Source organism: Pelmatolapia mariae, linkage group LG16_19 (assembly GCF_036321145.2).
Source record: "Pelmatolapia mariae isolate MD_Pm_ZW linkage group LG16_19, Pm_UMD_F_2, whole genome shotgun sequence".
In the NCBI taxonomy this organism is placed as follows: Eukaryota; Metazoa; Chordata; class Actinopteri; order Cichliformes; family Cichlidae; genus Pelmatolapia; species Pelmatolapia mariae.
In genome coordinates, this window is record NC_086241.1 from 41,286,390 (window position 1) to 41,311,911 (window position 25,522).

The following is a 25,522-nucleotide window of genomic DNA, read 5'->3' on the forward strand; positions in this document are numbered from 1 at the left end:
CAGTGTTTGTATATTTGTATCCCCCCCAACGAAAAGGGAAAAGAAGGGGGGAAAGGGTAAAAAGGAAAAAGAGGGAAAAAAGGAAATCAGGTTCTGCCATCAGTTATTTTCCACCACTTGGAGGAACCTGTGTATGTGTACAAAGCGAGAGCGAGAGAGGGAGAGCGAGCGAGAGCGGGTGGGCGGGCTCTGGCGCAGCTCCATCCCACCTCGAAAATACCAACCAGGTGCTGCAGCTTCTTCCTTCTCTGCTGCCCGCTGGCCTCCCACATGCTTGTGGACGTGAGTCGCTTCATCGCTGCTTTGACGGAAGCCTGCGGCAGTGAGCAGCTGCTGTGTGCTTCCACTGATTGACACACCGCCGTGGTGGATTCCGCTCGGACGGACGGACAATAGGCAGCCCGGTGCAGCAGCAGCTTCTCGTTCTTAGCCGGGGAGCTTTTCCAGCATTCCTGTCCGGGAATTCTGAACTCACCGCGGCTCCAGATGGCCGGACACGGCTGGGAAGACTGGTTCGAGAGGGAAGAATTTATCGGACAAATCAGCGATATCCGAGTGCAGAACCTGCAAGGTAGGAACATCTCCGCTACTGTAGTTTGAGTCCACAGAACAGTGCGGATGGCCTGGCCACGCATGCACCAGCACAGTGCACACTGAGTGCCCGGGAACTCACTTGCGTAGAAGATCGTTTTATTCTGATGTGGGGAACTTTTCTTTTGTTGTATTTGGCTGCTTTCACTTGCAGCACGAAGGTTCCAAACTTTCCAAACGGAGCTCACAAACGCTTTGTTCCACACTGTGCGCCCAGGAGCCTCACAGACTCAGTGACCCGGTGATCTGCTGTGTGGAGGCTTTTATTTACTGAAGTGCACTTTCAGTGTACTCGACGTATGCGGTCCCTGATACGTATACTCTTTTCAAGACTAGTACACTAAAGATTATTTGGAGGCTCTAATATGAGCTTACAGTCGTGTGTAAAAGGGAATGATCACCGAGCTGCAGTAATTAGTTATTTTATTGTTGGCTTACTTATTTGAATTATTTGTCTATTATTTGAATCCAACATAGAATCACTGAAGCGGTCACACAGTAACCTCTCTCTCTCTCTCTCTCTCTCTCTCTCTCTCTCTCTCTCTCTCTCTCTCTCTCTCTCTCTCTCTCTCTCTCTCTCTCTTTGTGTGTGTGTTCATTTTCTAAAACCATCCAATCCCAGTAGTTGATTAGACCAGGTTCACTTCCAGAGGAAAAATAACTTCCACTAAATCAGAGTGCACTAGTGTGGACACTTGTATGTCATCACTGGGTGAAGTACTGCTGTTACTGTCTGAATGAGTTTTGTATTGGCCTATAATGCTCCTGCAGAAATGTGGGGAGGCATCCGGATATGAACCTGCAGCTCAGGTTGAGGCGTCCTGACTTCCTCAGTATGTATTAGAGCCAGCTTTTCAAGCAAACATCTGTGTTCTTATCTAATAAGTTATAACACTTCTTTAACTGGAGTGTGCTTAAAAGCCAGTGTTAAAATGTGAGTTGTCTTAAGATTGTTTTTCATGTCACACATAAAGCAAAAAAGTAACATAACAGTTTTCATAATTTCCCTAAATACTCCTCAGAGAAAGCAATCTTGTGGTTTTTATTATAAGAAGGGGGGCATGAATGTGTGAGCTAACATGTTGTAGATTGATTCTTACAGACAGCTCTTCTGCCCGTGTAGGTGCATTACATTCTATTTTTCACTCCTGTGGGTGTAAGAATGGCTCTCTCTGCCTCTTCTCCAGAAGCAGAGCACATGTGAAAAGCAAAACCTGCTGTGGATTTTACGTAATTTAACACCACTGTTGAACAGTGAAAACATCTTTAGATGTTTAATTCCACTGCAGTCACTGAAAATCTCTTATTTAGCTGCCAATCGACCTGAATAAGAGCCAAACATGTTAAATGAAACCAGGCTATGCAACATGATCAGAAAGGTGTGTTTTGTTATTTTGACACACACATCTATGTTCGGTCATTCTCAACCACCTGCGGCGTTTCCCATTTTGACCTCGGGACTTCCAGACCATATTCTGTATGGATGTTCCTGTACACTATGCAGGCCACTTGGTTATGGCGTTCCATGTATGCCCTGCCTGCTAGCATCTTTACACAGCCTGCACCTGGGCCTTACCTGGTGTTGTAGACCCCAGCCTCTACTGATCTTGTACTTGGAGGTTGTTCTTGTGCTGCTATGATTAGTGCCTAGGTCTTTCAGTTCAGGTTTGTTCAGCCACTGGTAGGATTTCTGGATATCAGCCACTTCCTCTATCTGCCGGTAGTACATACCATTCAGGAGCCTGTTCCTCCTCTTCTTTCTCTGGTTTCTGCTGCCTGAGGTATTTACTCAGGTATACTCAGGTTTTTGTAAGGAAAGAAAACAGACACAGAATATTATTGCACAGCATACTAGCAAATCCACCAAGAAATCATGAAAGAAAAAGAAAATAAAGGCACAGGTGTGAATCTTACTGGAATGTTGTGAGAGGATTCAAAATGATTTAATCATATGCATCATGGTTTTGTACAATCTAGACTCAAAGCGACAGAGGGAGTGTAGTTATGTGTCCGGCTCATAAACCCAAGCTCTGCTGTCTCTACGGGAGCATGTGCTCTAATTAGAAGCCCGCACATTCTCAGCCATTCATTCCTATATGGTTTTAAACAAAGCTTTTCCCGTGAACATGGACATGTCAATTCCACCTTCTTAAAATGCGCCAGTTTCACGCTTTTGTCCCTTTTCTCTGCACGAAAGCTCGATGAGCAGCTATCACTTTAAAACAATGGCCTGGAGGTTGTTACATAACACAAAATGAGAGGGAGAACGAGTGAGAGCAGCTCTCTGTGCATAACAATATTGAACGCTCCCACACCACACATCCCACACAGCTTTCTGTCCTACCTCACTGGGATGTAGGTTTCTTTCTGAGTACAGTTAACATTGCTGGTTTGCATTCAAGTAACACATTACTAAAGAATTACTTTCTGCTAGTTTATACCATAAACATGGGATGATTCTAAACTTGATTATGATGTGCTGAATCCTTGTGAAAAATTCATTTGCTATGAGTGTGATTTCATTTAAATGTACAGGACTGTCTACAGAGCTGTATTCACATTCCTTTGACATTTATCCCACAATCACCAGAGTTTATTTTTCAGGTTGTTTACACTCATATCATGGGTCAGAACACTTCTAATCTTTGCACAGTTGTCACAGGTGTTCCTTTTTGATAACAGTAGGAGTCCCACTTTATGTTCTCTATTTGACCCTTTCCTTCAAACACATGCTGAACTATATCCTCATGGCTTTTTCTGTGGTCTGCTTGATGTCAGGAAATTATTTTGGGGACAAAGTAAGTATCAATCTCTGTCAAAGAAAGTTGGCAAGTTTAAGAAAGCATAAAGGATGAGTTCTCGAAAATGTATTTGATTGCTGTCTCCTGATGCTCTAGACTAGCCTCAGTTACTCCTTGTGAAGTTCTTGAGTTGAGTTTTGGTGACACTTCTCTCAGAGCTGTGGTCATCACTGTTGCTTCTGCACTTTTTCCCTGATTTTTTTTTTTCCTTCCAGTCAACTTTACGTAAATATGCTTTGATAAAGCATTCTGTAAACAGCAATGACCTTCTTTTGGCTTTCCCTGTTTATGGAAGGTGCCGATAGTCATCATTTGGACAACTGTCAACTTTGCAGTCTTCCCCATTATTGCCATCATCTGTACTGAGGTAGAGAGAGGTGCACAGTATTTATACAGTTTAAACAGAAATGTACTGGAACTTAATAAAAATGGATAATAACAATAATAATAATAACAATAATTAATAATATTAATAAAAATAATGAAGAAGGAAAAATAAAGAATAGTGGTTTTGTGATTTTCATGAGAGAGATATAATCTATTAATATAAGATATAATCATAAAAGTTAAACAAAGATATATTACATAAGAAATGTTGGTATATTGCTATTCATGTGTAATGAATATTAAACGTACATCAGAATTCAATTTTTTTTAATTAAATGGTGAAAAAATGAATATTGCACAATATTCAGATTTTTAAATGCATCATTGTATTTCTTATTGATGCTTACCATTTTAATGTGTCCCAAGACATTATAGACCAGGGGTGAGAACTCCAGGCCTCGAGGGCCAGTGTCCTGCAGGTTTTAGATATCACCGTGAGTCCACACACCTGAATCAAATGATTAGTTCATTACCAGGCCTCTGGAGAACTTCAAGACATGTTGAGGAGGTCGTTTAGCCATTTGAATCAGCTGTGTTGGATCAAGGACACATGTAAAACCTGCAGGACACCAGCCCTCGAGGCCTGGAGTTCCCCCACCCCTCTTATAGACCCTCATACTGTCTGTGTACTCAGGTCCATGGGATCCTGTACTGATCCTCGTTGTTTTCAAGAGAACTGACTGGTCAGTAGGCTGTGATTTTTATACATGAAATGATTATACCCAAGCATAGCCTACAAGCGTAAGCAGATTGGGTGTGCAATAAAAGATATTATAATGTACCACAGTCGGAAAGCGACCCTGTTCATAACACTGAGAGCACAGAGTTAAACATGAAGTTACCATGATAACCACCAATGTTGATTCATAGTACAGACCTGTGATCTGTGCATTACTATTTACAGTCAGACTAGAACTGCATATAAATTAAAAAAAAAATTGTCTGATATTGTTTGACTTTGGACAGTTTAAACGTTTGTCTTTTGCTGTGCAGGAAACCAAAACCTGGTTTACCTCAAAGTCACATAATACTACTCAGACTACTAACAGCAACCAGAGAGCTTCCAGTACCGGCAGCTTTTCCCTTCAGTGAGTCTGCATGCTCTTTTCATTGTTTTTAACACTTCAGCTCTTTGTATGTTAGAACCTTGCTCTCTTCCATGGTCGGCTCATGGACCAACAACAACACAAGCAGAGCGGCCCAGACACCAGTTGTAGCACATACTTTGTGCACTGCCTCTATGTGAGAACAGAGCTCACTGCAGGCAGACGGACAGGGGCACACTCTCACTGCTCGACCATAAGACCAGCTCGAGTCTCCATACACTCACTGCTATGCGGATCCTGGAGGTCCCATCTTTTGAGTTCATTCTTTTTTGCATTTCCTGGGGGCAAGGCATGTATAGACTTTAGATTTCACCTTGATACAGTAAAAAAGCTTTCACTGCACAAACACTCTGTAGCCTGAAACTTATAGAGTAATAGACTTCTACTTTGTGTGTGCACATTGGACACACAGCATAACAACCAGTCAACTTTAAAGCTTGTGCTGTATTCACATACTTACAAGCTTCTCCCTGAGCCAACAATGGGAAAATCTTTGTAATTAACAAGGTGCACATCATTTCATTACACTGCTCTAACACTCGTATATACAGCCTTGCATCCATTTTGCAAATGTACTATAATATGCTCAGGTGTGAGCACATTCCACAAACACATAAGAATCTCCAGAAAAATAGGCCTGCTTACTGAAATATACATTTGAAAACATCCAAAGGGCAATTCAGTTAAGCTTCAGCTCAAAGACACACAGTGAAACAGAACAGAGAGCAGCAAAAGACAGAAGAGTAGCTGTAGTTCAGGAGGCTGAGCAGGACATCTACTGAGTGAAAGGTTGGTGGTTCAATCCCTGACTGCTTCAGTCTATAATCTAATATATAATCTTGGGCAAGTTGCTCTCCGATACATTCATCTGAGTGTGAGCGTTGGATAGAAAGTATTTCAATATAAAAACAAAGGGCTCGTATGAATGGGTCAATTATGTCATGCTGTATAAAGTGCTTGGAGGCTCAGGTAGAGTAGAACAGTGCTATATAAGAACCAGTCAATTTACCATTGACTTTACACTGAGCCGAAATGAAATACTAGCACAGAAGTCAGGAAATGAAATTTGATCATCGTGCTTTTGCCCAAGGAAGTCTATAAATGGATTTTTGGATATTTATTACAGGTCAATAGAGTTGAAGTTAGAATAATCCTCTCTGTTGTGTTTTAACAGAGATGGTAACCATTTTAGTCTGACAAACTAAAACAGAAGAGTGAGAGACACACTTAGATACAGTGGGCTCAAGTGTGGGCTGACATACTGTATGATTAACATGTTTTTTTTGGAGGTGGGAATGAAAACTCCGTGACGTCATCTGATTAATGAAGCAAAAGGACACCAGAGGGTTAGTTTACTAGAATGGTGCTGGAATCTTTATCATTAAAATCTTTCATCCCACCAAAGATGCACAGGCTTCTATTTTTTGTCAAGATGACAGATTCATGAACAGAATCTTTTAATGATTATTAAAGAGCACTGGCTTGGTAAAGCGAAAGTGGAAAGGTGCAGGGATCTTTTCATTACAGGTATGCAGCTCTAAAAGGCAAAACAGGATGCAAATCTGTGAGGTTGCATAACTTTGAAGAAAAAATCTTTCCTGCTTTCATGAAAACTCCACAGTGGTTGTATATCATTCATGTTAAGAAGGCTTCTTCAATTCAGAGGATAGCAAAGTATCACAGTATGATATCTTTACACATTACCAAGAGCTGTGCGTGGCTGGACAGTTGGCTGCAATAAGAACAGACAGATCAGAATATTGTGACTTTATCAGATTTCTCAGAGCTACTGCACTGTAATCCTGATTGTGTGTTTGTTGTAAAGATTCTTGTTTCATTTGCCCTTTTCCTCACGCTCCCTCGCCGCACCAGGACCACTTTGGTTCCTCTTTTACTTTCTCACCACTGATTGGCTCTGGAGTTTGTTCCTTAATGGAACTCACCTGGCACACATTATATAAAGACTGCACTCACTACCAGCTCACTCTTTTCACTCCCACATGGGGCAGCAGCTGAGAGTTAGCAGTCCATGTGGGTGTCCCCTTAAGTTAAGCTATCACTGATAATAACTAAATAAACCAAGATATACTGCAACAGATTGATGGCTGTTTCATTTTGCGTTCTGACCAGAGGACATGATGATGATAATTTCAACCTTCCTATGAACCTCCTAATTAACAGTATTGCGATGGCGGGTGGGCAGAGTGAAGCAATTTCTCTCCTCCTTGAGATATTGATTCAAATTGCTACCAAAGGTGTATCTACTAAAAATCTCAGATGAGCTCAAGTCTCAGTGACCTTGACTTTAAGATCAAGGTCAGAGGTCAAGTGTTCTGAAAATCTTGTGAATGCGATAATTTATTTTATTTTTTTGGGGACCATTTTTACCATGATGAACTACTCCATAACAATTTTAGGAACTTTCAGAAGAAGACTTGGACTACTCAAAGTAAAATAATCAAACCAAATCTGTTGCATCCCTAGTAAATACTACTGAACAGTTTTGAACTGTAACTGTAGCAGACTTTAACCAGAAACAAAATTATTCTTCACTCTAATAGATGGCAAATTGTGACATCCCTTTACATTTACTGTAGACTGGAAAGTATCAGGATTTAATTTGTCCAAACAGACAAGCTTTTTCAGTGGAATCTCCTTTTGCCCAGCTGTGAATTATAACAAAGATTCATCTTGCCCAGTCTTACTTTAACTTACTCCTGTTAATGGCTGTGTTTAACACAGTAATTACACAATGAATGACCAGTGAAAGTCTGGAAGAAGCTCCTTTTCAACATTTATTCCCACTTCCTTGTCTAAAAATAAAGTGCTGGGTAATGTAAGCCTGGTTTTGCTCAGTTTTCGTCTGCAGTCTGTGATTGGCCTGGAAAAGCTGGTTTTATGACATGCACATGATTCCCTGGAGCCTGACAAATGGCCTGGTACGGACACATGCACTGAAGTAGAGCTGCCTCCAAAGAAATGGTGATGAGCCATGTGCCTCATTGTTACTAAGAGATGATGCTCTCAGGTTGACCTGCCGCCCCCGGGGGTGTTCACCGAAGAGGTGTAAGTACAACAGAAAAACATCCACCCAACCACTAAGCAGGGATCACTTTTCAATTCTCCACATATTCAACCTGAGATCCTTCTCTTGATGCTTCACTCGTTTCTTTAAGCATCCTTCATTTTGAAGCTATTGCCTCAGTTTTTGATCAAAACTAGTGTTTGAGCTTTGTTGAAGTAGTGGCTGGTTTGTATAATTTGCTGGAATTTAGGTGATGTTTAAAACAGGGTGACATGAGCCAGTTTATACTGTGTTCAGCTCTTATATCAGTTCAGAATCACCCTCTGATTTCATATGATGGCCCAAGGGTTAGGTAGCGTGGTCACCCCATGATCGGAAGGTCGGGGGTTCAAATCCACTGAACGGCTACCCTGAAGTACCCCTGAACAAGGTACCGTCCCTACACACTGCTCCCCGGGGCCTGATTTGCGTCCGCCCACTGCTTCACTGAGTGAATGGGTTAAATGCAGAGAGAGTAATTTCCCCACAGGGATCAATAAAGTATACATTATTATTGTTATTATTGTTATTATTATTTAATCACAAGCTGTTGTGTTGAAGCAGAGTTGCACACTTGTCTGCAGCTTCTATCCTCCTGTTATTCCCCCAAAACCCCATCCCCTTAGAGACTGTGTCAGCTCCCAAACAGACAAAAAACAAACTAAAAGTTGTCAACAAATGACTTAAACATAAGAAATCACAAAGAAAGAATAATATAGTATCCATATCTGCACAAAAGATTAAAACATTGAAATGTGGATTATTAAACATTAAGTCCCTGTTAGTACACGAATCAGTAACTGATCAACAAATCGATTAACCCTGCCTTAGAGAAACTGGGTTACAGCAGGATGATTACTTGTTGTTATTATTAACAAGTTTTATTTGTAATCATCTATTGTCCACCTGGGCCTAACCCAGAGTTTCTGTCTGATTTCTCAGACAGAAATTTCTTCTTATCCATGCCGTCACTCTGAGAACGCTTTTCAGTTTGCTCTAATTTTCAGTATTAGTTCACAGACATTGGTGTCATTGGCAGCAAACTGTATGATGTTCTGCTTTCACTTCACCTGAAATGTTCATTCAGCCTCCTGTGTCTGATCTTCTGATACAAAGACACTTGGACCATTCGACAATAGCTGGTTGTGTATCAGGGCCTTTGCTGTTTGCCCTCTTGTGGGAAGGTCAGCTGGATTAACCTTCCCCAGGATGTGTGACCATGAAGATAAATTGGTAAGCATCTGGATGTCGGTCACTCTGTTTGTGACAAATGATTTCCACCTTTGTGCAGAACTGCAAATCCATTGTGAAGTGATCTTATTTTATCTGGGTTTCCTCAGTCTTCAATGAGATGATCAAGTTGTTTCCCAGTCTTGATCCAGTCAGGGCTTCCCATGAGCTCCGGACACAGCATTGTTATTTATTTTTTGGATGGATTTAGATGCGACCAAGCTCATTGTTGTTTCTCTTTCTTGTTTTTTAGCTTGCAGATATGCCACAGCACTGTATGCTTTCTCACTCCCTTCACAGAACACATGTAGTTCCAATTCATAATTATTTTGCTGCATGCTGGTTTGGTACCACCTTGGTTTGGTGAGCCGATGTATGAATAAGTGAGTTCTGAACACCACTGTTTCCATTCTCGGGCCAGATCTGGTGGCAATTCTTCATCCCAGGAGAGCCCCCTCTCCCACTTCCATTTCTTGAAATGCACATGATGCTAATGGTAAAGGGATTCAGAAAATCAAGTTGATCATAAATGCGTGCTGAGGAATGCAGAACACTTCCTTTAGTTCCTTTCCTCTCTGTTAAAAACCTGGCTAGTGCCTTAAGGTCAAAGGTAAAATCGTCAGTCTCTGGCCTCCACACTGATTCAAGTACTTTAAGTGGTTTTCCATTTGTCTCAGGTGCCAACATGTAGTTTGCGGAGCTCTCCTCATCCATTTGCAGAGCTCCATACCTGCAGCAGCCAGTTTTGTTTGGCAGTTGTTGTTATATGATGTGCTTCTTCAACTGAGCGTATACTTGAAATGAATTCATCCACACAGAGTGACTCCCTTATTGTATTCACAACTTGTGGTTTTCTATGTTTCATATTGTTTTAGGTGTCTTTGAATCCTAGCCACAAGCAGAAATGGGCTTGGTGTAACCCCAAACACCAGTCTCGTCATCCTCAGAATGCGCAGGTGTTCATTCCTTTTACTGTCGGTGTACCTGAGAACCACAAGAACCTGCCAGAAAGGCAACTTTATGTTTCTAAATCTAATAAGAACAATGAGCAGATCTGGATTCAAGTTTGGCTCTGTAAGTAAGCAACCATTCAGCAATGGACGGCTGTCTTCATGGGACGACACATCGAGGACCACTCTTAATTTGGTGGTTGCTTTGTCCTCTCTGAGCACTACATGGTGAGGCATATAGTATCTTACAGTATCTGTGCTGATGTTATCTTGTGTCGCATCTTCTGCTATGTTCTGCTCTAAATAGTCCTCCACCAAATCTGCTGAACAGTTCCTGTTCACCGGGAATGGCCGAGGACACTTGTGGGGTCTCCACAGCTTTTATTACAGTTTTCTGCCTAGGATGCCAGATATTTTGTAGCAAGACCTTTACTGTGATTCATTTTGATCTTGTGGGAACAAAGGAGCCAAACATGTGCATACATTCTGAATTTTTACTTTGTTTGTTCCATTTCCCTTCCATGCTCGTCATCTGCCACTCTTGCAGCTTCGGCTGCGTCACAACGTGAATCTTGTTTGCTCATTTCTCCTGGGTTTCAGCATCAAAAAATGATGTAGCAAATTCTCTTAGCGAAGCAAATGGACAGGACGTCAGCTATAGAGACAAATGTCTTCATATGAGTCTTCAACATGGCGTACAACACAAGCACAAAATGTAATGGCTTCTTGATATTCTTAATCTGGATTACCAAGCATTTAGGCCCATGGCTAGCGTTAACTTAAAGTCATGATCAGAAGTTTAAATAAACAGGACAAAGACTGAGCTGTTTGGCCACAATGGCAAGAGGGTTAAAGGTGAGGCTTTAACACCTAAAAACACTGCACCAGCAGTCAAACACGGTGATGGTCGTGCAGTGTTTTAGGCTGTATGGCTCAAAGCACAAAGTGGATGGAATCATGAAGGAGGACAACTTTATGCCTTGATGATGTCAGTTATGATATGGGCCTCCAGTATTATGTGGTGATGTTGTTGATGAACATAAAATTCTCAAGTCTTCTAGAAATGATGAAATAAAAATAAAATCTGACAAAATAGTTGTAATACATTTTAATATCAGTGAGTAGCTTAAAAAGCTTAAAAAGTAAAAAGTTTGTGGCAAGCACGTGTGATTTGATGTTGATTTGTAAACCAATCCTCACTGTCAGTTTCATCCTCTCATCCTATGACACGAGAGATAAGCTTAGTCAGTCGTGTCAGCAGCGTTTGTTGTTCTCTGAAACATTTTTAAACATTAACCTAATAAATGGCTTCCTCAAGGATTTATTGATGTTTGCAGAGGAAACAGGTGCAACTCATGCACCAACATCAGTGACCACATAAAAAATAGTCTGGGGCTATTTCTTTGTTTGACTAGCGTGCCACGTCAGAAAGGGAGGGTGTGAGCATATTGGCTTACTGGTGAGTGTGAAAGACATGAGCAAAGAGATTAATATAATAACTGATTAACAATTATGGACACTAGTGGTGCTGGCTAGCATACAGGGCTGTGTTGAGTCTGCATCGTTTTTATTATCATTTTATAATCCTTTTTCCCTCCATCCACAAAAAAGGAGGGGTTGTTCCATTGACTAAGTTATGTGGACCAGATGTTACAGATCTTACAATTCAGTTTTATTCAGACAGCGCCAAATCACAACCACAGTCACCTCAAGGCGCTTTACTTGGCAATGTAAAGACCCCACAATAATAAAAGTATGGACATGGATTACCAATCCGTTTGAGCACAGCACAGCGGAGTGTGTGCTCTAATTGTTTAGATAGCTACCTTACTACGAGAACAGACTGAAAGCACTCTCCACACCGCTGTGAGTTGACCTCTGTATAGGGAGATAAAACAAACACTCGGTTCAGATCAGTATCCAGATTGTTTTTCTGTGTGTTTACTGTGAGACAGCCACAGTTACCTGAATTCAAAGGTGAGACCTTTGCACTGTGAAGGGTGTGCTTTCAGGTAGGGTTGGGTGATAAAATGATTAAAAGAATTATTGTGAAATAACTTTTCCTGGACAGACAAGATGAGTACCACGCTGAACAAATCATGGGGTTGGAACAGAGTTAGAGCCATGCCAGTTTAGGTAGATTATGAGAAGCACATGTGCTAATGTTTGGGCTACTGTAGCCACACACACCAGTGTTAGGAGTGTGAGTGAGATAAAAGACAAAATGACGACAGAAAGTGTTGCAGTAAACTCAAGCAATAGCGTTAGCAAACAAGATACCCGAGCAGACAAAATAAGAGGACGTTCTTGAAAAGAACGAGAAGAGTCAGAGGAATTCGGTACTGTCGAGAGATTTTAAGTCAAACAAGGAAGCAGAGTAGCATACACTGCAAACTGTATTGAAAGCAGGCGAAACCATTAACTGTTTTTACATCTAAAGCAGTGCCATCCCTCCACAGGGCAGAGCTGACCATTTACCAGCACAGGGCAATGCACACACAAAATGTGCATTGCACATATTCTTAGAGGCTTTCTCACGTACCATGCCTTACAACAAAAAATATGGAGAGACAGTGATATCACGACAGCCTACTTTACTGTAAAAGACATGATGTTAGAGAGCACAATTGAAAGTTTAAGTGGCCGATTAAAGTAAGTGACTCTCATTACAAGCTCTCTACCATAAACAATCCCTTAGACAGGCCTTTTCCAGCTATACAGAGACAGATGTTCATCTGGAGCTGTCATACTTCACTAATGATCAAGTCACACGTCTGATCCATGTATGAGCCTCACTGCCCACGTCACTAAAACAGCACCCTTCTTGTGTCTTTCTTGAAAAGGCACGTACTAATTTTTTTGTCTAGGAGAAGAAGCAGAAAACAGCTGAGTGAATATCTCAGGGTTGTTTCAGTTCTCACTTGTTTGAAAGAATTTATAGAGAATCCACTCACAATGTTTTTTTTGGTTTTTTTGGCTTTTTATGTGTTGGGTTATTTCCCAACCAAAAGTTGTGTCATGTTCTAAAGTCCATTTATCATGTTTAACTTCTGCCATAAAATGAAAAATTAATCTTATATTGTCACTTACTAATTAAAGAGGACCTTGAAAGAAATATTTATTTGATTTATTTTGTTATTTACTGATTTTATAAATAATATATTGTGAGATTCTTTTTTTCCCCATATTGACCAGGTCTCCCTTTAAGTCCCGGTAGTAAAAAAAATTGTAAATGATGATACTCTATAAATTATTGTAGCAGTTTTCTACTTAAAGGGGGCTGTTTTACCTCTTAATGAACCGTTCTTACTGAACTGTGTGTGTGTGTGTGTGTGTGTGTGTGTATATATATGTAGATAGAGATATATATATATATATATATATAGAGAGAGAGAGAGAGAGATATCGATATATACACACACACACACAAAAGCAGCTGGATAACATAGTGGTTAGACTACACGCCTTTGGAGCAGAGGATCGCAAGTTCGATTCCTGCCTGTGGCGTCTGTATCCAGTAAGGGTCCTAAGGCTAGACCCCCTATGCTAAGCGAGCCTACCGCAGACATGAGCGAGACAGATAAATATGAAGGCATGCCGGCTCGGACGTCGGTCAACAAGGTCCGCGTCAGGTGTTGAGGAACCAGGGCACCCTGACGACAAGTGGGCTACTGGAACAAGAAGGCATCGGTGGGCCTTCTGCAAGTAACCCTGGCGGAAGGGGTTACATGAATAGGATGAGGGACCTATGGATTCTTCGATACCCAACATCCACAATGACGGCAAAGAAGGGACTGCTCTCACAGCTAGAGATTGACGAGGTACAACATAAATGCTACGGCAAGGAGGAGTCAGGACGCCAGGTCAGGGGGGAGATATCATCACCCCCACCCGAGATTGGGTACATAGCCCCAAGTGCGATAGGAGAAGGATCGTTGAGTGCGAGAGGAACTGACCTGAAAGATAGGATCATGGCCAAGCTTGAAACCTGGATCCCCCGTAGCCGGTTACCAAGATTACGTGAAGTACCCTCAGAAGGTCTGCTAGATGATGTTAATGCAGCACTACGGATGATACCTACAACCACGATTACCGACACTAACAAGCTGATCTACAATACAGCAGCAGTGATCAGTGAGATGCTTGGCTACAAGTTGAACAGCCACAAGGGGCAGTACCCTCCATGGAGAAGGAGGCTAGAGGGCAAGATCAAAGTAGCACGAAGGGAGGTTAGCCAACTAACGGAGTTGCAGAAAGGCGCGACAAAGAAGGTGCAAGTCCTGAGGAGTCAGCTGAACGGTAAGAACAAGATCCGGGCCATCAACACCTACGCCCTGTCCGTGATCAGGTACCCTGCTGGGTAGGCTGGCCAAAGGAGGAGATAGAAGCCACTGACATAAAGACAAGAAAGCTCCTGACCATGCATGGAGGGTTTCACCCCAAGTCCAGCACCCTGAGGCTGTACGCTAAGCGGAAGGAAGGAGGCCGGGAACTGGTGAGTGTCAGCACCACAGTCCAGGATGAGACAAGAAACATCCACGAATACATCACGAAGATGGCCCTAACTGACAGCGTGCTCAGTGAATACCTCAGGCAGCAGAAACCCAAGAAAGAGGAAGGCGAGGAACCATCATGGAAGGACAGGCCCCTGCACGGTATGTACCACCGGCAGATAGAGGAGGTGGCTGATATCCAGAAATCCTACCAGTGGCTGGACAAAGCTGGACTGAAAGACAGCACAGAGGCACTAATCATGGCAGCACAAGAACAAGCTCTGAGTACAAGATCCATAGAGGCTGGGGTCTATCACACCAGGCAAGACCCCAGGTGCAGGCTGTGTAAAGATGCCCCAGAGACAATCCAGCACATAACAGCAGGGTGCAAGATGCTAGCAGGCAAGGCATACATGGAGCGCCATAACCAAGTGTACAGGAACATCTGTGCCGAGTATAACCTGGAAGTCCCGAGGTCAAAATGGGAGATGCCCCCAAGGGTGATGGAGAATGACCGAGCTAAGATCCTGTGGGACTTCCAGATACAGACGGACAAAATGGTGGTGGCTAACCAACCGGACATAGTGGTGGTAGACAAACAGGAGAAGACGGCCGTAGTGATCGATGTAGCGGTTCCGAATGACAGCAATATCAGGAAGAAGGAACACGAGAAGCTGGAGAAATACCAAGGGCTCAGAGAAGAGCTCGAGAGGATGTGGAGGGTGAAGGTAACGGTGGTCCCCGTAGTAATCGGAGCACTAGGTGCGGTGACTCCCAAGCTAGGCGAGTGGCTCCAGCAGATCCCGGGAAGAACATCGGAGATCTCTGTCCAGAAGAGCGCAGCCCTGGGAACAGCTAAGATACTGCGCAGGACCCTCAAGCTCCCAGGCCTCTGGTAGAGGACCCGAGCTTGAAGGATAAACCGCCCGCAGGGGCGAGATGTTGTTTTTTTTTTTTTTTTTTTTTTTAAATATACACTGAACAGAAATATTGGCTGTTTAAGCCGTGCTAAGATGCAACACCTCCAGGAACCGCTAGTCAGATGTGCTGTTTGTCGTGGGACAGATGACATGTGGGAAAACCAGCAGTTTCACCTTTTTTTTTTTTTTTTTTTTTTTCCCCTAAAAAATGAAAATACAGTTGCAACAAACTGGAACATTCCAGCAGAAAAATGCATTACTTTATTCAGTATGGGCATGCAGACCTTCCCTGGAGAAAGAAAGGCTGGTGGCACTAGCACTGCCACTGGTTTGTGTTTGCATACTGAAAAAACATGCTTTATGTGTTACAAAGACAGAATATCAGGCTTAGTATGCAAATGTTAAATGCTGATAAAATAAGCATGTGTACAAATGGAGTAATGTTAGAATGAGCAGCCATACTTAGTGGCTACTTAATGTTGTATCTCAATAAATGAAAGGAATGAAAGTTTGCCTGGCACCTGGTTTTCCTTCTTCCTCTCAGATGATGCCAGCTTCTCAGGACTCAGGCTCCAGCCATAATGTCTATCACACGCTGTCACAAATGCAGTCCACTGGATTGTGAGATTTTCTTGCAATCAACCTGACCAATACAAAGTTGGTTAACTAAGTCTCACCTTGTCAACCTTTTGTAACACATAATAATTCTAGGGTTATTGTGTTTCTAAAAATCGATTAGCATGTGAAACTATTAACTGCATAAATACATTTGTTGATATACTTACTAGTAGTATACTTATGAAGGATGTTTAGCAGCTGTATTCAAATTTATTTTGTTTCTTTAAACAAAAGGTCAAGTTTAATTTCAGATTTTTATTTTAAATACTTTAAGAAATAGAAGTGGCACCTATAAGCATTGGTTAGTATATTCTTACACTGAAATGGTGATTAAAACAATTTAATGGGTTAAATGTCGACAGGGAAAGAGTGGACCAAAGCGTGGGGAAACAGCTTCTTTGAACTCTGCTGTTATGTAATGTCTCTGGAAGATGCAGCACTGCAGTCTAAAGGGATGCTCCTGTCATAGCTGCTTAATAAATATTTCAGTGAAATTGCTCTACTGCTATTTTGGTATTCTGTTACCTTGAGTCACAAACCAGCATTAACGCTGCATGTGTAATACTGATAATAATTAGGTCCCCAAACACAAAACAATCACAATCACTAAAAGAAAGGACTTTCTCTGGGAATTTGCAGTATTTCATCTCCTGAGTCGGCATTCAGAGTGACACCAGTGAATGTGTAGGTGGATCCAAGATATGTGCAGTGATTCATTTTCAGTGTTATCAGAGTGTAAGAAGTTGTCTTCGTGGCTCAAACTAGCAGAAGTCAAAGCTAACCCTTCCCTTTGAAATTACCATCTTTTAAAGATGTTTAATTAAAAACAACATGTCAGGTAATGCTATATAAGAACCAGTCCATTTTTACTACAAAGCCAGTTCAACCTGTCTGGGATATCTTTCTGTTATCTGGATTCACTTGCCCTAACATTGTTTATCAGCGTCAGCAGTAACATGAAGCTGGTTATCAACTCTTAAGTTAACCCAGAGTTTCCCCTGCATGTTCATATGAAAGGGGTGACAGCAGCTGACCAAACACGAAGGGGTGTTTCATGGATCGCATGACTCTTCCTCCAAAGAAAATAATCCCTTAGTGCCTGCTCCAGAGATGTTATCAAATGGTGATAAGCTCTAAAAAGCATAAATGAAACCAGTAAACTGCAACACTGTTGATAAAAGGACAAAAGATCAGTGCTGCACAGAGCAATAAAATAAAGATTTTAATTCCAGTTAATTATTTTATCACTGTGTTCTCAGTGCTGCTGTTTATTTCCAAAGCAGCGACTGCACATTTAGAGCTGTGAAAACTATTTAAACATTAAAGCTTACTGTCTCACAGCCTGATGAAGAAGACGTAGAAATCGCTGCAGTTTGTTGCAGATCACAGTGATAACACTACCACTGGTTGCTCGGGTATTCTTGATGTGTGTTCTGTGTTCTAGTAGCTGCAATCCCAGCAGAAAAATAAATTTGATAGCAGATTAGAATGAAGTGTAAAAGAACTCTTTAACATTTTAATTTTGATACACGGACATTCCTGTGACAAAGCGACACACAGTTTTAAGTATGACTTAACAACCTGTACATATAACATGTATCCCCAGCAGAAAATCTCTTAAAACATGCTGTAAATAAAAGAATCAGTGAAAATGTGGTGTTTCCAGCAGATTTTGAGCCAAAAGTGAACACCTAACCACTTACTAATTAATTATAATTGCTAACTTTCTGAGTGCTCTTCCTCCACCTCTGTGTACCCAGTAATATCATTAAAGCTGTAAAAACATCCTTCATACTGCCCATAATTTAAAAACAAAAAAATTTGCACAGCAAACAAATGAGAGCAGCCAGCCAGAGAAGGCTTGGCTTAGATAAATGTAACTTGAGTACAGATGCTATGCTATGGAAGCACTGGTATCTCAGGAAGGGCCTTCAGTCTCTATTTTGAGAAGCTCAGAGCAAATTCTGGATAATAGAATAAAAATGAATGTCACATTTCCAATGCCCATGTTTGTTAGAGGGGTTACAGTCAGACATCAACACAATTGCTATTTGCAAAAGAGACTGATTCAGTTAACATACTCGGGTACACCATTTTATTTTTGGAGAAGTTCATATTTTCGAAAGAGCGTGGCTCAGTGCAGTTTAGAAGTGAAATCATCAAATTAATTTGAAGCCTTACATATACAAGGCAGGATTTAAAAAACCGTGGGTGGTAACAGTCATCTTAAAGTTAGTCATATTTTGCTCAGTCTGTGCTTGAGGCATTGAGAGAACAATCTGAGATACACAGAGTTTCTTGCAACATGTGAAATAGCAGCTTCATGAATGTTAATGGTGATGCAGTTACATCCCCATCCCCAGTGTCTTTCTTCTAGCTAATGTTTTCTGCCATTAGCTTTGTTGGTGAGAATATATACTACCTGCTCCAGTGCTAGCCGGTTAACTGTAGCTTACGTCTTTGTGTTGTTGTGTGCTGTTCGAGTAAATCTGTTGCAATGAATGAGTGCGAGGATCCAAACAAAAGACAAGTGAACACAAGTGAATCTAACAAGGTGAAAGAAAGAGGCACAAAAACTACACTAAGACTAAAACAAAGCAGGAACTGAAAGTACAGAATACTGATGAATATAAGAACATGATACAACAGACCTGCAGAACCAAGGACACATGAAAACCACGTAAAGATAAACATGAGCTCCGAACTTCAAAACCCTGGACCACATTGGGACTCATGACCAAAAAAAAAAAAAAAAAAAAAAAATCACAGCTTGTAGGCATTTTCTAAAAGAGGATGACAGATGTTTCCCGATGCGACAACCAGAACAACAATTTCCAGTACTGAGTTTGTTTGCTTTCCTCTGAAATGATTGGTAATCTACCCTCACATTTGAATAAAATGATGATCATATATCTATCGTAGTACAGTCAAAGCTTATCCATTAATCACCAAGTTATGAAATCTGACATAACTTTTGAAAGAAGCCCATTCATTATGTGTTATGAAAGTAATGTCAGCAGCTGAAATTGTTTTTCCAGGTGTAATATCTGACACACTGCTCTGGTCCCTGTTAGGAAATGAATGCTGAGCTGTGGCAAGTGGCTGATGCTTTTATGAAACATTAAGTCAGTGTCTTGCATACCTAACAGTGTATCCTTATTAGAAGTGGGAAGTAAGTAATTCTTTTTTAATAGGAGCTTAGTGACGCTCAATTAAAAATAGTCAACAAGAGTGGCATCAGTGTTTGATGATATGACTGCTGAAAGCAGAGAGACCCATAAAAAGGCCTAGCATCACAAGATGAAATAGAATTGGTACTGAAAGTATTTCATCATTGTGGGAATAGTTAGGACCTAACTAGAAGTATGTACTTTGAAACTTTGATCACTGAGTACGGTGGGATTCAGTCTGTAGCACTGGCTGCTTTATAAGTGTTTTAGAGCATACTCTTCAGTTCATCTGGCTCATCTTTCCTCAGGCTTTTTCCCGTCATGCTTTTTCTGTTTTCTCACCTAACGCCACCCCCTTCTTCTGTCTGCTGTGACAAAAGCCTCAGCTACACCTCCTGAATACCAAAACTGGCACTCTCTGAGAACAGTGAGGTAAATCCTCTGCTGGAAGGCATTTCCCTTTGAGGAAACATTGCTGATGTTCACTTGACTGGACACATTGACAAGATGGATCAGCATTCTACATGTTACTGCTCTGATACAGAGGTGCAGCTGATATTGATTTTTGCTATAAGGCGACCTGTCATCAAACTGCAGTGTGATGATGATGAAACATTCAGCATTACTGCAACTGTATAAGCTCTCGTTACCCTTGTCTGCAGCGTTTGCTTCAGTACCTGACCCATTCTGAACATGGAAATAAATAACAGCTGACTTTGCTGCCATGGCAACCCCTCCCGTCCGTTCTCTAGTAGTTCCCTCCATACATCCACTCTCTATGTTGCAGCTTCTGCCTCTCTAGTATTGGTAAAGGAAATTAACAGGAAAAAATAATAATTGTTATTCATCTGTTATACACCAAAAGATGTAGCACAAACATACGTTTTGGTTGTAGGTCTTTTATAAACCTTTGAAATGGAGAGTTTCCGCTAGTTGGTCATTAGCTCAGCGGTCCACCTGGCCTGAGGTGAACCAAACAAATATTACTGGTGTATCTGTATTCTGTATATCATTGGTGTATTTGTAGTTTATTAGTGGACAGATAACAGAGTTTACAGGCATGACTACTGGAAGTAGTCAGAGAGCACATGTGACACACTGACTAATAATAGGACCAAATCCGCTGCCAAGCAGGGGAGTTTACATGTTCTCCCGTTGTGGGTTCTTTGCAGATCCTCCAGCTTCTTCACACACTCCAAAGCCATCCTTGTTAGGCTTGTTGGTGATTCTGAATTTGCCATAGGTTTTATTGTGAGTGTGAATGGTTGCCTGTCTCTGTGTTGGTTGTGCGATAAAGTGGCAACCTGTCCAGGGTGTACCCCGCTTCTCATATCGTGACAGCTGGGATAGGCTCCAACCCTAATTAAACTGTTCTTTTTATGAGACAATAAAATTTGGAGCATACTCTCTAAATACTACTTTCCATGCATTGTGACTGAACAACATTATGTCACAATGCATTGCATTGTTTTGAATAGTAACCGCAGTAGACCTACGTGTGCTGTCTTCTTTGATAAAGTAACTCTCAAATCCTTTTTTCTTGTTTTTCTGTGTTACAGTTGAAAGGGAACTGGTTCAGAAGAGGACCTTCACCCGTTGGATAAACCTCCACCTAGAAAAGGTTTGTGCAGAGCATCGTGATGTTATCACTGCAGAACATTCACAGGACTAGAAACATAAATCATGGTCTTCATGCTCAGTTACTGCAGTTGCTACTCTTTGATCTAACTGCGGTTAAGCAGACGAACCCGCTCATACACATGGTAGGACACACAAGATGGATATAAATGGGGACAGCCACTCTGAATTATGTATGTGGTTGTGTGAAACTGCCTGTGTGTGACATTAAACTTTCATTTGGTTTTCTACTGTTAATCCAATCTACTGTTAATCTATTCCCCAGACATACTCTGTTTCTAGAGACTGATTATGATTCTGTGGAGTCTGTGCTTTTCTGCTCTGGAGCTTCTGTTTTGCTTTCGTTGGCAGTTCTAATCAGGGGTGAGTCAGAGTTAGCTGTGAGTTGGAGTGTCTGATCAAGGCTTTTGTTTTGCCTCACACAATGAGCCTCTCTTCTCTTATTCACTCTTTGGCCATGTGTCAAATTTCTGACCCACTAATTGACAATCATACGTTTGTCTGCTGTCAACTTGGAAAGTTGATTCCCCCACCATCTGACCCCTCCACCACACAACATGCATACCATGTTCAGACTGGTTCACAAATCCCTGAGTTGTTTTTTAATTGTTATGACAACAGAGCTAAGTGTTGTCTCATGCAGACTGATTTTAACCATAAGCCTGTGCTTGCACTTGTTGCCGTTGGCCTACGTACCATGTCTTTAAGCAGGTAACAATTAAACCAAGACTTCAAAATATATCACTTGACCCAGCGGTCTTAGCTGATTATTGGCCAATCTCCAACCTTCCTTTCATCTCAAAAAAGAGTAGTTGTCAAACAGCTAACAGATCATCTGCAGAGAAATGGCTTATTAGAAGAGTTTCAGTCAGGTTTCAGAGCTCATCATAGCACAGAAACAGCTTTAGTGAAGGTTACACGTGATTTCTTCTCTGAACCTGGTTCTGCTGGGGGTTACTATCGTAGGGTTTTTACTTTACAATGTAAAGCACCTCAAGGCTTCTGTTGTTGTGATTTGGTGCTATATAAATAAAACCGGACTGAACTGAATTGGTGGTTTTGGTTGCACTCAAAGTAGGGGTGGGCGGTATAGACGGTATACGGTAGAAACGATATAAATTTGGCCAACGGTAGAGATTTTGACTATACCGGTCTACCGCGATAGCGCATGTTGATGGGGTCATCAAGCTGCACCTGTTTTGGTCGAAAGCATTGCAGCAGCTGCAAACAACATCATCTGCAAATTATGCCGGGCGACAGTAATAGCAAAGAGATGAAGCACTTTTGGAATATGGGGAAAGCCAAAAACTGCGCTTCCTCCACTTCCATACCATTGATTCATTAATGTTGAATTCTCTCGCAGCTGCTCTATTCCCATGTTGTTGCAGTGTATATTAATGACTAACCTCGTATTGTGGATGGATTATCTCAGTTGTTCTCCTGACTGAAGTTTGGTCCGTTTACAGCATCCTGCCATGTGATTGCATTTGTCCCTAACCACCAGAAACCCTCACGTTAACTTTTATCGAGTGGAAAAAAGTTAGCGTTCATCCTCCAGCTTCACTGTGTTTATGTTATGCTAACGTAGCTGTTTTACTAGCGATCACGTAGGACATCATTATATACCGTATTTTCACGACCATAAGACGCACTGTACTAAAAGACGCAGTCACAGTTATGTGTGCCATTACTGTATTTAACACACACATAAGGCGCACTTGATTATAGGGCGCATACAAGTATGCGTATTTAAAAATAAAGCGGGAGCAAACCTGAGTTTGGTACTCACATTTCTATTACCGGTAATTGTCATCATCAACAACACACAAGCATACAAGTGTGCATATTTCAAAATAAAGCAGGAGCAAAACTGAGTTTGGTACTCACATTTTTATCATCAAACCCATCGAAGTCCTCATCCTCTGTGTCTGAATTGAACAGCTGCGCTAAATCTCCATCAAACATTCCAGGATCACTTTCTTCACTGTCAGAGTCACTTTCCGTGCCGTGCGGCTCCTCGGAAATGATGCCGGCTTTTGCGAAAGCTCGAACAACAGTGCCAGCAGACATGTTAGCCCAAGCATCTACAATTCATTCGCAAATTGTGGCGTAACTCGCCCGGCGCTGCCTTCCACTCTTGGTGAAACTGTGGTCTCCATCGGTCATCCATCGCTCCCACGCCGCTCGCAGCCGATGTGTTTGCTGCAGTAGGAGCGGAAGATGGCCAGCTTTTCCTTATAATCCGCTGGAAGTTGCTGCGCTACCGTAGTCCTGGTCCGGATGGAAAAATGGCACCGTTTCATAAAACGAAAGCACCAAGACGGGCCTCCTTGGAAATGTTCAATTTTCATTTCTTCAGCTAGTGAAACTGCTTTTAGCCGAATGGTGACCGTCAAAACGCTTCTCCCGCTCGTTCTTTGCTCGATGATCCACCGCTCGAGTCTTTCCTCCAACTCGGGCCACCTCGCCTTATGTCCGTGGAAACTCAGCTGTGTTTTCTTGACCTGCCGCAGCTTGTTTTCTAGCTTCCTCCACTTACGAACCATCGATTCGTTAATCTTAAATTCTCTCGCGGCTGCTCGATTTCCATGTTCCTCCGCTTAGCTGATGGCCTTCAGTTTAAACTGTGCTTCGTAAGCGTGTCTCTTTGCCATTTTCAGGGTTGTTAAAACAACGATGTCTTGCATAACGCACATACCTGTTCTTTTATACAGGTATGTGCGATTGTATATACCGCTACAGTCAACGCCCACACTTCACCCTTTAGCGTTCTCATGGTGTTCTCTACTACGTCCTCATTACAACACACAGGGCGCACTGCACTATAGGGAGCGCCGTACTTTTTGAAGAAAATCTAAGACTTTTAAGTGCGCCTTATGGTCGTGAAAATACGGTACCAGCTAGTCCAACTTCAGTAACCCTAAAAAAGTCACTGCTGTTCAGTTTTCTGTTTTCATTTATGTTGGAAGTGATAGCAGAGCTGTACGTTTGAATTTTGTCAGAAATCTCTCAGTCAGAACATGCTATATCATGTTTAGCAGGAAGTTAGCTTGCTAGTTTCCACCTAACTTCTAACTCCGTTGAATTTAATACATTCTGTTTTCATGGATGCCTGGATGTTAAACTTAATTGTTACACCTGGTAAAGCAGCAACGCTGATCATTTTATTAAAGATGAAAGAATTTAGACAGTTTTTAACTCTTAGTGATGTCGCAGTGTTCGTTTGACATTGGGACCTGAAGCAGATGGAGTTTTGGACCCAGATTATTCCGCGAGGCTCCTGACTACGGTAGCCGTAATGCTCCGACAATCCATCAAGCGGTGCGGTTTCATGGCTTACCAAAGTTGTACTAAAACATTTTTTGACAGATTTCTGCACGCCGTGTACCACATAAAATCGGTTCGAGGTCAGTAAGCACAACCAGAATTCACACATAAGGCGCACTGTCGATCTTTGAGAAAATTAAAGGATTTTAAGTGTGACTTATAGTGTGTAAAATATGTTATACAGAAGAAAAGAATATATCATGATATATATCGTTACCGCACATGCTTCATATTATACCGTGATATGGATTTTAGGCCATATCGCCCAGCCCTAACTCAAAGCATCCATTTAAAACATTAACATTAATTAAAGTGTACAGCAGTGAACCTTTGATGATTTTTCACAAAGCTCTTATAGTTTGCTGCACAGCTGATGACAGGAAATGTTACACAGTTTCTACAATCTTTCAATGCCCAACCTTCATCAGCTTGTTGCCAACCGGAGATTTCAGTGATTTAAGACAGTATTAATGTTGTTTTTGCTCTGTGCTGTTCAGCTTGAAGTGTAATGATGTATTACAGTTTAGATCTTGTTAATTCCCATGACAGGTCATCTTAAACTAAACTCTTCAACTTCTTGAAATTGAGCCTTTATGCTAACATTTTCTGTTTACTTTATTAAATATCAGATTTCATTCAGATTTAAATGATGTAGGTGTAATGATGTAAAGTAGGTTTGTACAACCCAATCTACAACAAAATGAGATGTTTTAATAACTGTCAATAAAAAAGGAAAAAAAAAAAAGAAAAAAAAGAATGCCACATTTACATTTCATTTCAAACTTTTCGTCACTGTAAAATCCTCAATGGTACGAATCTTGGCCGAGAGTCGGTGCATCTGTCATTGTCATGTTCCTCAAAGTGGATTACTAAAATCACATTTTGTCAGAGTCAAACACACACGTTCCCCCAAAAATGCCCATATTCTCAGACCACGTGGAAGAACATACCAGAGTCATCCAAATATGCTACATAATTTTTCACACCAGACTGCACAGGGTTCATCAGCCTTTGAAAAGTGGCTGGGACATTTTTTCAACTTAAAAGATTTGGCAGTGTATTATACAAACCCATCTGCCAACATCCGATGACCGATCCGTGCTGGGTTAATGCAGTATATGTGCTGGATGATGGGCTTGTGGTCACCACTCTCTATGTAATGCTCAAGAACTGTGGCTAAGACAGCAGACTCTAGATGTTTTCAAAATTTTGGTATTCTCATTTTTT

General features: G+C 41.5%; 1 protein-coding gene across 3 annotated transcripts in view; it reads left to right on the forward strand.

The window, feature by feature from the left end:
• The first annotated feature begins 229 nt into the window (after positions 1-229).
• The window catches only part of clmna (calmin a), a 40,005-nt gene continuing 14,712 nt past the window's right edge, over positions 230-25,522 (forward strand). For all 3 annotated transcript variants that reach the window (XM_063499210.1, XM_063499211.1, XM_063499212.1), the window contains exons 1-2: positions 230-571; positions 20,890-20,951. In XM_063499210.1, the coding sequence (XP_063355280.1) occupies positions 487-571; positions 20,890-20,951 (147 nt within the window). In that variant the 5' untranslated portion in view covers positions 230-486. The remainder of the gene's footprint in view (positions 572-20,889; positions 20,952-25,522) is intronic.